Source organism: Tarenaya hassleriana, unplaced genomic scaffold, assembly GCF_000463585.1.
Source record: "Tarenaya hassleriana unplaced genomic scaffold, ASM46358v1 Cleome128, whole genome shotgun sequence".
Lineage (NCBI taxonomy): Eukaryota > Viridiplantae > Streptophyta > Magnoliopsida > Brassicales > Cleomaceae > Tarenaya > Tarenaya hassleriana.
This window is the reverse complement of record NW_010963276.1, coordinates 134,753-145,941: the sequence shown is the minus strand read 5'-3', so window position 1 is coordinate 145,941 and position 11,189 is coordinate 134,753. Positions and strand designations below refer to the sequence as shown.

The 11,189-nt window shown below is 38.8% G+C and overlaps 3 protein-coding genes across 7 annotated transcripts in view; all 3 read right to left on the bottom strand.

The window, feature by feature from the left end:
* Positions 1-707: 707 nt before the first annotated feature.
* Positions 708-3,673, bottom strand: LOC109116421 (squamosa promoter-binding-like protein 13A). Of its 3 annotated transcripts, XM_019201795.1 has the most exons (3): positions 3,216-3,673; positions 1,368-1,480; positions 708-1,164 (listed from the first exon to the last, which is right to left on the bottom strand). In XM_019201795.1, exons 1-3 carry the CDS (start codon positions 3,434-3,436, stop codon positions 791-793), a joined length of 708 nt encoding a protein of 235 aa, XP_019057340.1. In that variant the 5' UTR covers positions 3,437-3,673; the 3' UTR covers positions 708-790. The 3 variants fall into 3 exon arrangements, with proteins under 3 accessions (XP_019057340.1, XP_019057341.1, XP_019057339.1); XM_019201796.1 differs by lacking the exon at positions 1,368-1,480 and having other exon boundaries at positions 3,216-3,671; XM_019201794.1 differs by lacking the exons at positions 708-1,164; positions 1,368-1,480 and adding an exon at positions 1,573-3,114 and having other exon boundaries at positions 3,216-3,624.
* Positions 3,674-4,335: 662 nt separating this feature from the next.
* LOC104807138 (probable DNA primase large subunit) lies at positions 4,336-9,363 on the bottom strand. 3 transcript variants are annotated; one of them, XM_010532256.1, is made up of 19 exons: positions 9,126-9,363; positions 8,925-8,986; positions 8,736-8,839; positions 8,545-8,626; positions 8,408-8,467; positions 8,184-8,241; positions 7,863-7,882; positions 7,674-7,757; positions 7,518-7,582; positions 7,256-7,304; positions 7,054-7,101; positions 6,882-6,971; positions 6,749-6,808; positions 6,504-6,563; positions 6,178-6,252; positions 5,961-6,046; positions 5,472-5,565; positions 5,254-5,378; positions 4,336-4,530 (listed from the first exon to the last, which is right to left on the bottom strand). In XM_010532256.1, exons 1-18 carry the CDS (start codon positions 9,256-9,258, stop codon positions 5,256-5,258), a joined length of 1,353 nt encoding a protein of 450 aa, XP_010530558.1. In that variant the 5' UTR covers positions 9,259-9,363; the 3' UTR covers positions 4,336-4,530; positions 5,254-5,255. The 3 variants fall into 3 exon arrangements, with proteins under 3 accessions (XP_010530558.1, XP_010530557.1, XP_010530556.1); XM_010532255.2 differs by lacking the exon at positions 4,336-4,530 and adding an exon at positions 4,608-5,012; XM_010532254.1 differs by lacking the exon at positions 4,336-4,530 and having other exon boundaries at positions 5,021-5,378; positions 9,126-9,362.
* A 158-nt stretch (positions 9,364-9,521) lies between these two features.
* The window catches only part of LOC104807139, a 4,141-nt gene continuing 2,473 nt past the window's right edge, over positions 9,522-11,189 (bottom strand). The window contains exons 7-14 of the mRNA XM_010532257.1: positions 10,960-11,049; positions 10,766-10,840; positions 10,642-10,674; positions 10,460-10,534; positions 10,327-10,362; positions 10,187-10,252; positions 10,048-10,092; positions 9,522-9,943 (exon numbers count right to left, since the gene is read on the bottom strand). Of these exons, the coding sequence (XP_010530559.1) occupies positions 9,776-9,943; positions 10,048-10,092; positions 10,187-10,252; positions 10,327-10,362; positions 10,460-10,534; positions 10,642-10,674; positions 10,766-10,840; positions 10,960-11,049 (588 nt within the window). The 3' untranslated portion in view covers positions 9,522-9,775. The remainder of the gene's footprint in view (positions 9,944-10,047; positions 10,093-10,186; positions 10,253-10,326; positions 10,363-10,459; positions 10,535-10,641; positions 10,675-10,765; positions 10,841-10,959; positions 11,050-11,189) is intronic.

Here is an 11,189-nt window from a genome sequence, read left to right as displayed (position 1 = left end):
GAACAGAAAAAAGAGTAAAGAGCAAACGAGCTGGGGAATCATAGGTGGGGGAAACACGGGTGAGTGATACTTGAGAGAGAGTGAAGTGCATCTGAGGGGGAGCCTTCAAAAACAGGCGAACCGCTCAAAGGGCCTAGACGAGTCTAGGGTTACACGGGGTGTGCGAGGCACACATAGTGTATGGGCTGATAGAATTCATGTTGTAAGGGAGAACAAACTCAGGGGGAGTTGTGTTCTTGGGATGGATTAGACTCGAACAAAAAAGAGTTGTAATTCATGTTCTTTACAAATGAATAGAATCAGTTGGGAAGTTTTTGAAAGCAATATCGTGTGAGTTTACTTTTTCAGAGTCATTAATTTTACATTAATTTTACCAAGATTTTAAAAGTTTGGGTATTCTTATAAGAATTTTAAAGTTAGGCATATTAATTTGGAAAGCTGGTAATTATATTAAACAAATAACAATATTATAAATAATTTAATTTTAAGGATTTGTGATGTTAGGCCCTTGATGCCCATGATAAAGCCCACCTTATTGTAACAGCCCATTATTTCATATAATGGCCCTCGTGATAAAATCCCAAAATTGGCCTTTAAACACGAGTGTTTCAGTTTTTTTGGAAAAACATTAAACTGCAAATGAATGTCCGAATGCATTAAATAATCACAAGTTTTAATCATTCAACTCATAAAAGATTAAAGACAAATACATAAGAATTAAGCTCATTAATTAGTTCAATTTACTCGTAATCCAGGGGGCGAATTTTCGGAGATTTCCACATAATTGATATTAAAAAAATTTAGCCCGACCATGGTCACCACCGTTGATCGCCATACTACTGTGATAACCAAAGAGCAAGCTAGGGCTAGGGAGATCCTCCGGCTGAGGATGCGCCACGTGGCTAAAACCCATCTCGAGATTTGTCTGATGAGATCTTTGAGACAGAAGAGAGTGAGCACTTTCGTCGTCGAAGCGTCTTGTAGTGAATGTGAACTGCTGTTTCTCGAGGAGGCTTCGTGTTCTTGTCGAAAACTCTAGAACCTTCGAATCTTCTGATGATGTTGTGGTGAAACTTAAACCCAACTCTCTACAACCTGATTCATTTGTCGGATTACTGGTCGAAAATGTCCCAGCTGGACCGCCGAATTCCAAGAGGCATGGACCTGACGATATATACACATATATTAGTGCGTGTACAAAAAATATCAGTGAATGAAAAACGTTGTAACGTTCCATGATCAAGATTTGAAGAGGATGATGATAAGTGTGGTATAACAAAATATATAATATATGTGCATGATAAGATTATAAAATTATTTATAATGATTTTGTTGTATAAAACTATGTGTAGAGAAAAGGAACGTTCTAGAAACTATGGGAAGAACGGTGGACTGCCTCTTCCTCCGGCGACGGTTGTGGCCGTCGAGCCTTTTCCGGCAACTTCGTTTCTCGTTGTCGAACTCCATTAACGTTTGGAACCTCCACACAGACAACTGTTATCTTCCTTTTAATTCCTCTCAAAGAGTGTTTCTCTCTCTCAATTCACTCTTTCTTTGAATTAAAGGAAGACATAAAAACAAGAACTATTTCTCTGCAAATATCACTTCATTCCATTTCTACACATATGTCCATACACGTATTTATAAAAACAAAATAAAAAACTGCTAATAGAAGTTACATAAAACCACAAACCACTACTAATAACTATCCTAAAAAACTGAAACATACAAACTGTAAATCAATCCATTTTAGTTTCTTAAACCGGTCCTTGCACCAACATTTTCTGTACCGGACTTGAACCAATAGAACCAACACTCCTCCTTGGTTCAATGTCTCTCAACCATGTTAATCAAAAGAGTTGTTCCACTTCACTTTCTTCAGCCTTGTTCGCTTCAATTTCAACATTTTCAGTATTCTTTTCTTTGCAAATCTTCTCGACATGCCCCATTTTATTGCATTTCCTGCATTTAACATCGGGTCTTTTCCAACATCTCCAATGTGGATGACCCTTCTTACCACAATGCTTGCACGATTCAATGGATTGCTCACCAAATTTTTCATTTCCTGTAGAATTTATTTTTGCATTTGCTATTAGAGCACCTTCCACCGATTCATCCTTTCTCATAGACTCCTCCTTTCTCATAAACCTCCTTTGTTCTTGCGCTTGAAGGGCACAAAGAACCTCTGACAATTTGATTTTCGCCATGTCTTTAGTGTTCTCCAAAGATGCCACCGTTGCTTCAAACTTTTCCGGAATAGAAACCAGAATTTTCTGCACAATCTTAACATCATCAACTTCGGTGCCAAGAATTCTTACCTTGTTGATTATATCGACAAGACGATCGATATAATCTTTCACAGACTCGTTTTCCTTCATTTTCTGTCGTTCGAATTCTCGCAGCAAATTCAGAACCTTCAATCCTCGAATTTTTTCATCCCCTTCGTACTCCTTTTTCAGAAATTCCCACATACCTTTCGCCGATTGAAGCTTCATAATCTTGATCATGATTGAGGGAGAAACTGCAGCAAACATGCACGATTTCGCCTTCGCCTTCCTCATCACTTTCTCTTTGTGATTCTTAAGTTGGTTTGTCGTCGGGTTTACCGGTAATGGAGGAACGTCGTAATCCTCCTCAACAGCTTCCCAAAGATCGGCACCCTCCATAAACGCTTGCATTCTGACGGCCCAAACCTCATAGTTTTCCCCGTCGAAGATCGGGGCAACCATGTTTAAAGCCGAATTCACCGAATTTTCAGATTGATCCATGTTCGATCCACAGATCCCAGAAAGACCTCAAAACGCTCTGATACCACTGTTATCTTCCTTTTAATTCCTCTCAAAGAGTGTTTCTCTCTCTCAATTCACTCTTTCTTTGAATTAAAGGAAGACATAAAAACAAGAACTATTTCTCTGCAAATATCACTTCATTCCATTTCTACACATATGTCCATACACGTATTTATAAAAACAAAATAAAAAACTGCTAATAGAAGTTACATAAAACCACAAACCACTACTAATAACTATCCTAAAAAACTGAAACATACAAACTGTAAATCAATCCATTTTAGTTTCTTAAACCGGTCCTTGCACCAACATTTTCTGTACCGGACTTGAACCAATAGAACCAACAACAACAATAACTCATATCAAGAAAGTATAAAAAAAACACGTTTAAAAAAAAGGAGGTAGAGAAAACGTTAGTATATATACCGGCTACATTGTTGGCAAAATCGCATGGACCGACCATTAATGGAAACCATTGGGGATTTCGAGTGAAACTCGCAAACTCGATGGCGACGGTGATAATCTCTGCAGACGCTGAGATTCGCGGTGCAATCGTCCACCAAACAGCTCGCAGACGCAGATGCAGACCCTCCAAGACCGCGTTTGCGATTGGAAGAAGAAGATGACGTCGAGGGGAATGCCTCCATGTGGAGAGTTCTAGGTTGTACGGACACAGAGAGAGAGAGAGAGAGACCAAAGCTAGTTTTAAAGTAGTTTCAGTTGATGTTATGTTCCACTGGTGGAGGGAGTTTGGCTTTCCACTTCGGGAGGGTTCGTGTCGTGTGGGGTTTTGGTGGTTTCCATTTATAAAAGAACCAATGCGTTGGATTAGTTGTATAGCTTTTGTAGGGTCCTTTTTTTAGGGTTTTGAAATGTTAAATTACATAATGGAGGGTGGTGTGCAGTCATAAGGAAAAAGGGCAATTATTAGTGCAACTTTGAATTATGATTCGCAGGTTTCTATGGATAAGGATCCATCATAATATTTGCATGGAAAAACACAAAAACCCTTTGTTGGTCCAATTAGGTCTATTATTATTATTCGAGGGTTAGTGTATTATATGAACCTTATTTCAGACATTTATTTGGATATTGGATATTGTTATGATACTTGGAATGAATAGATATTTCGGACATTTATTTGGGTAGAACTTTTGAAGGCAAAATTTTGGGTAGCCTTTGGATTTTGCTTGGATTGCTGAATATAATATGTATATCTAGGGACATGCATTTTGTTTCCCTTTAAATCTAAAATTTTGTAAGATTTGGTTCGAATTAATTTAAATTCTATTCAGATTCAACTTGATTTTCATCACAAAATAATTATTTTCAGGAAAAAAATTATTATTTTTTTCAAATTTCAATTTTTTTATTCAATTAATGTATTAAACTTATATCTTAATATGATTTTTTTTATATTTGATTAAATGTTATTCCTTTTAGTTTGATTTTTGTGTTTGTACAGCAACTCCTATGCATATTCATATTCATCTCATCAAAATATTGATCATCTTTCTTGGTGTATCGAGTTCCAGACATGTAAACATCTATGAACTAAAAGAATCCACAAAACATATAATATCCAATACAATTATCAAACAAACATGGGAAATCCACACACAGAACAAATTGATTCATACCCACGTTTGTGTTAAGGCCAAAATCTATGAATCTTTTTAATTAATGTTGCAGGTGAACTCAATCTAATGTTTTTTTTTTTGTTTCATCATATCGTTTTCACCTGCGAATCCCAACACCCATCATTCAAAAGATCTGCGTGGCTCATCGATTCAATGGAGATGATAAACCATAAAGTGGTAAACGACAAAGAAAGTAAATTTGCACAGATTAAGAAGAAAATATTTTTAAAAAAACAAAAGAAAGAAAGAGACATCACGAGTTTTGTCAGCTCGACACGACATTCAAAGAAAGGTGGTCCAAACCCCGACAGAAACAGAAAATAATTGGTAGGAAAAAATAAATAATAAACAAATATTATATTGAGTGGTCAAATCCCAAAAAAACCTAAAAATAGAGAGTGAATCATCATTGAGTGACCAATGGATTCATACTTCATGGTGAGGCATGGAAGAGGGGGCGGTGAACCACCACACCCCCCCACAGTTGCTTTCATCATTTGCAGTTTTTGGTTACACTAATTACTATATTCTGACAAAACCCCAAAGTCACCAATTAATTTGATGCACCATTCCATTAACACACCTACCAAATTAACATATAATTTAATAAGGGACCAATCATAGCTACTAATGTTACAAAAACAAGGAATCATCTCCATAGCACTTTCTGTTTCAGATCTTAGACTTGGTAGTGTATATTTGATCAAAAACATATTTTGCACCTAACTTTGAATTTTGGGTTTTCTTCCAATCACCAAATTCGGCCATGAACTCAAGCAGTAGTTGCTACGGTTGGACATAAGAGAGCAATAAGAGATCATTACCTTTAAGTGGCTACTTCTTTGGATTTCAAAACCTTCTGGCTCTCGTCGAAATACTGGTTCGGATGGTTGATCCCAGCATCACACGACGTGCCATACACGGCTTCGAAAGTCAATGTGCATGCGAGCTGAGTATGAAAAAGACGAGCCATCATGTTAATTTTCTTCAGACAAAAGCTATAGTTTTTAGAGATGGGTTTTCGGGGAAATTGTCGGATCACCTGATAGTGTCTGTTCCGGACTTTGTCCATTACATCTTCTGTTGCGCGAGAACTCAATCCCATTCTACCAATTGCCGCTCTCAGGTTTTCCTCGCTGTCATAAAAAACCATAAAAAGGAGTTAGCAGTTTTTTGTGAGAACCATCACTTTTATATTCGTCTAATGATTCACACATTGAATATACGTATAGGCCTTTGCAGTAGTGCGTAGAAACTTCTGTATACAAAAGGAACACTAGAAACTCTGCAGCTTTCAAGCCCCTTTCTAAGTAGCAGCACACATTTATATTCGAAGTTTCAGCATTCTACTTAGTCCACAAGTTAGTTGTGAGGTCTCGAAAAAGGTTGCACTAGGCACAAATATGCTTAATCCAAAGAAATAATAAATGGACAAAGTGTCTTAACGCGATCTTGTCAGGTGCCAATCCCTACGAGCTACATCCCACTTTTTTCCTTGGAAAAGAGAATAAGAGTCAGCAAGCATATTGACCTGAAATGCCGATAAGGACAGCCATGATGATCCCCAACACCAGGAGCAGATGAAATGATCTTTTGACAAGCATAAGGAGTATAATCCTGCATTGGCAGTGTGAATTTGGCCTCAGGTCCTTGCATATTGATAGTAGCTTCGAGTAATATGGAAGGAGACAAGGGCCTTGAAGTTAGTTTCAAGAGAAACTTTTTTTTAAAGACAACCAGAAAATTACCGTTCTCTTGCCTGCTTTCCCATAGTTATGACGAATGGAATACGCATACTGTTTCTCGAACTTCTCAGCGCCAACCTAAGAACAAAGGAGGAAAAAGGAGAGTCCAACAATTCTGTATTTAGGATGCAACAATTTTCCTCAGACATCAGTCTACTCACGATCACCATACAATCAAATTTGTTTGAGAACGTAAACATGGGCAGAAGATTGGAAACACGAGAACCTAGCTTCTTTTCTGGGAAATGAATCAAGATGCATGAAACTTCAAGAAAGGTACTAAATTGATGAGGGCTATTAGCATGACAAAACAGTCAAAACAATCCTACCTTTTGTGTAAACTCTGCCCTCCAAAATGCCAAGGCATCATCCAGCTTCAAGCCCACACCCTACATAAGAAAATCGACTTAGACTATAAATCAACGAAAGCATACAAAGAGAACATGCATGTCTACTGAGATGTCTGGCTGATAGAAAAATGCACATAGATCTGGCTTCAACTCTCCTATAGGTTCAACTGCAACATATTACATTCATGATTCCAAACTTAGATAGGGAAGGGATTATCTGAAACCTTAAGAAAGAGGCCCAATTGCATCCTTCCTCCATGTTTTAGATGGTGATCTTCTCGAAGCTGTGGTAAGCAGTCCACTGATATAGTGAGAGGAAGCAGGAGGAATAAAGAGGAGAGACATGTAGCACCATACCTTTTCAAATAGATGACGCATACACAGCGGAAAAGCACTCTTGGCAACTTGATCAATGTCCTTAAGTGTTATGTCAGCGTACTCGTTTGACTGCAGAGGTAACAAATCAACAACATGACTAATTTGATACCAAAGAATGTATAGAAAACCAATTTAAAAGGACGATCCTCACCTGAGAATAGTCATGACCCAAGTAGCTTGTGAATAGTGCTTCTACTATCTGAATGATGCCCGTAGAACCCCAATCCAGAGCAAGAAAAGGAATAACCAAAATAATAAATAAAAAAGAGAAGAGGAAAAGGAAGGGAATGAAACATGTGCAGCTAGTATTAGTCATCTATGTGAAATTAGAAACCACAGAACCCTGAACTTACAGGAGTTAGCCGGTCTTTTTCTCGTTCTCTGATGGTAGATGTCCATTTTCTGCAACAATTGTGCAAAAGTGTTTGTTAAATACCAGGAAAGGTTTAGAGTCAGAATTACACATGCATGGTCCAGAAATCCATGTGTTGTAACATTCATATCACGCAGGGTTCCGGACTTCTCAAGACCTACTTCTGTAGTGGTCAGAATCGTAACCCATAATAGACAATATACGGAGAGGAAATTTTGGAATATTCATGCAACCAGAATAACCTGTTTGTCAGAATGAGGGCCTTCGATAAATTAGAGCGAAATTGTGTGACTACAAGGGAAACCAACTGCCGGAAGATAACAGAAAAAGCGGTCAACAAAAGAGATAATATTATTGAAGGGTTATGCTCAGAAGTTGAAAGGGAAATTAAGAGTTACCTGACTCCCAGCTACAAAGGCAAAACCTTTATGTATATATACTCTTCGACTTGCCACAAGGTCCGGAACCTCTTCAAAAGGAACCTTTATTCAAGAGCAAATTCATTACTGATTAGCCATATGGATGCTTAACTTGAATATTATTATCTAGTAAGCAAAGCAAAAATAACTAGGGAAATGCAGATCTACCTTGTAGTATATGGTCTCAACTGCAAAAGACAAAATAGAAGAGTAACTCTGTGTTAGATAGGGTAGAAGAAACAAGATAGCCTAGAAATCACGACACTTGAAGTTGAAGAACTGGATAAAGCTATCATCACCTCTAACCCAATCAAATAAATTCATATGCCACCGCTCATTTTGAGCCTCCAGAAACAATGAGACAAAAATAACAATGTACTAAGCATAGTGCTAGTAGCTATACAATGATCAAAGCATAACGCCACTGTAGTCCTTAGAAGACAAAAGCCCAGGAACCATGAAGATGGAACCAATATAACGGGGTCTTACCATTAGGTGAAATCTGACCTAACGAACGAACGACTTGCCCCAACCTCTCCTTCACACTCTGCAAATTTGACATACCATCGATAAGATTCTGATAATAAAAGTGAAAAGATCCCAACAGTCACAGAATCTTCAAGGATTGCATCCTTCGAGATGAATTCATAATTCACTGAAGTTCACATTTATCCTTCTGTGATGATAATCAAATCTCGAGAGCCAACAAGTACCTCAAGTTCTGTGCCAGTGACTGCCTTATATGGCAACCCAAATTCCCCCAGAATCGCCCTCTGGAACACAAAAAGAAATTTACCGGTCGATTCAATCTGCCCATAAAAAAGCTACCAAACAAAGAAAGACACAGAACCTGTGCTTCAAAGTTAAGAACTCGGAAACGGTGGCGGAAAAGGGCAGTCTCTGTGCTAAGAAACCATTTCTTCAACTCCTCTCTTCAGAGAAAAATCAAGTAAACACAACATCAGGAAAACCCCAGAGCAAAACTAATACAGCAAAATCGTAGAGAGTTGAAACGAAACATGAAACAGAACACGAGCTTACGTTCTGCAATAAGCGAGGCGAAGAACAAAATGAGAGATTATATCCTTGTTGACCATCTGAGAAGCATCCGAGTGTCTCATGTTTGCTTTCCACAGAGATTCGACCTACAACAACGACGCCATTAATGGATACTAAAGACCAGAACCTCAGAAACGCCATCGAAATGAAGACGAAGTCAGCGGACTTTACCAGATCGTCCATTTCCTTATGGTTTCTCCCACGAGCCAATCCATCAGAAATCGCTTTCAGAACTGTCACGAGGATCATTAACAAATTGACACAAATTCAAAACCCTAGAACATACGATTCCAACGAATTCCACTCGAATTCAAAGCAAGGGGAACCCTAACTACACCATGGCGATAAAAATAAAGTCCGTAACAGAGAAACCTCGGAGGCGATCCATGGCGAAGAGCTCAAACTCTTCGAGGCGGACTTCCAGCGAAGGAGCTGTGAGATAAAGCGGAATCGTGGAAACAGTGTCATTGGACAACGAACGCTTCTGAGATCGTATGACTTCCATTGCTTCCCCTCCCTTCTCCTCCTCCACCTTCCTCTTCTTCTTTGACTTGTCCCACAGTTTGGTCTCCCCTCTCCGATCAGAAAAGCGCGCGAAACAATGAGGGCTCCGCTCGATAAAGCGCGGGAAACGCAAGACAATAACAGAGAAGCACGCAATATACTGGGCCCCAGTTATTGGGCCTAGATGGGCCCTACCAATGGGCTTTGCACAAATATTGGCACAGAGACGACCCTTTTTATTTATGGAGGGAAAACACAGATATCTGTGCAAGAAAATATTGTCATTCCTCGTCTCGTGTTTCAATTTCACCTCGAAAATCATATAATAACATATTTCTCTATTCGATATACGAAACTTCCCTACAAAAATTCTGCATCCTTTTTGAGTTTTTTCTCCAACAACACAAACCCAGATGACCAGGCAGAGACAGAGGGAAACCTAGGACCACTTCATGTCTGGTTTTTTTCATCTGATCCATGATATTATTTATGTATGAAGAATCTCGACCACAACGCTCTTATTGGGGCCTGCTCGAATAAGGCACCGAGTTGATGGCACTTCTCGTCCTCACGATCCTCGGGGCAGAGAATAACCCGAACAGGCCAGAACTCGTGGCAGAAGGTGGCTCGTTGCTCGTGGCTTCTGTGGGCTGTGTTCCATTGGTTCCAGATCCTTCGTTCACATCCTGATTTATGTGTTTGTATCGTATCGAAGATTTATTTTTTTAGGTTCGGAAGAGATGAGAAAAAAAAATGTTTTGAGAGGGTGAAAGAATTTAAGAACCTGTACCTTCAGACCAGACAAGGATTGAGCGTGATGTATCGGACGGGGTGACTGCCAAAAACGAACCAAAACCCGTGAGAAATTCCGGGGTTGAATCAATAGAAACACGATACAAGATGGGATTCTAGTTGAGATAAGAACGAGCCTTGAACGATCCATTAGAAGTCGAAGATGAATGGGAAGTAGATTCCTCGAGAGAAACAGAAGCAGTCTGCAAGAGCATATGTAAGAGGGGAAACCGTTCAATTCAGGATGAAAACCGGATTTAAGGATTTGATCGTTTACCTCGAGAGCTGGTCTGGATGAACTCAATGGCAAAGCCTGAGAAGTGAAACAGTAATTCATTAAAGAAAAATGGATTTATGGGTACTTTTAGACATAACCCATTGCAACAAAACAGAATGTTCAAGGTTCATGCCTGAGTGGAATCTTGGGTTCTCATGTTTTCCCGATACTGAACGTACAGTGTCCCGACTCCTTTAAGTGTGATATCCTTTACAGGCGGACAAAAATACGAAACGCTCAACATAACGACGAAAAAAAAACAATTTCCAGATGCAATTAAAATCATGCTATTGAAATAAAATTATAAAAGTCTACCTGCTTTCCTTCGATACGGTTGATTTTACTTTCCTGAGAACAATGAAGAGAAGAAGAAGGCAATCCCTTGTAAATGATTAGGAAGCAAAAAAAATTATATTTGAAATTTACACAATTGGCTCACCAGAGTTTCAACGACGTAACGGACGGACCTAACATCGTCGTTAATTCTAGCTGCACCATCACGTAATTCAGTCACCTAAACAGTACAATAAGTTATATCAACAAAAGAATTAGAAACCTTAGGCTAGGTGGCATGGATGAGAAAGAGAATCTAAATCTATAATATATTTGGAACATATCTCATTTGAAAGCTACCTCTTTTCCTGTTTCCTTAGTAATCCCCTCAATTTCGTCCAAACTCGAGTCCACTCTGTCGATTCTCGAAGATAATTGCCGCTTTGTAGCCTGCCATGATGCAAACAGGAACCGAGATAATAAAAGGCAACAAATTGATTTTCTACCGTGAAAAGTTTGGAGATCAAGATGTATCGATAAATGTGGTTGTGAAAGAAAAAAAAAAGACATGCATCAGATAGTCGGCATTC

Excerpts from the sequence above, each read along its gene's own strand:
- LOC104807138 (XM_010532256.1), bottom strand. The coding sequence starts at position 9,258 with ATGGAAGTCATACGATCTCAGAAGCGTTCGTTGTCCAATGACACTGTT. Across the intron at positions 7,583-7,673 it reads CCTTTGTAGCTGGGAGTCAG|TTGGTTTCCCTTGTAGTCAC; the intron begins GTAACTCTTAAT and ends ATCTTCCGGCAG. Across the intron at positions 7,305-7,517 it reads GCCCTCATTCTGACAAACAG|AAAATGGACATCTACCATCA; the intron begins GTTATTCTGGTT and ends CAATTGTTGCAG.
- LOC109116421 (XM_019201794.1), bottom strand. The coding sequence starts at position 2,768 with ATGGATCAATCTGAAAATTCGGTGAATTCGGCTTTAAACATGGTTGCC.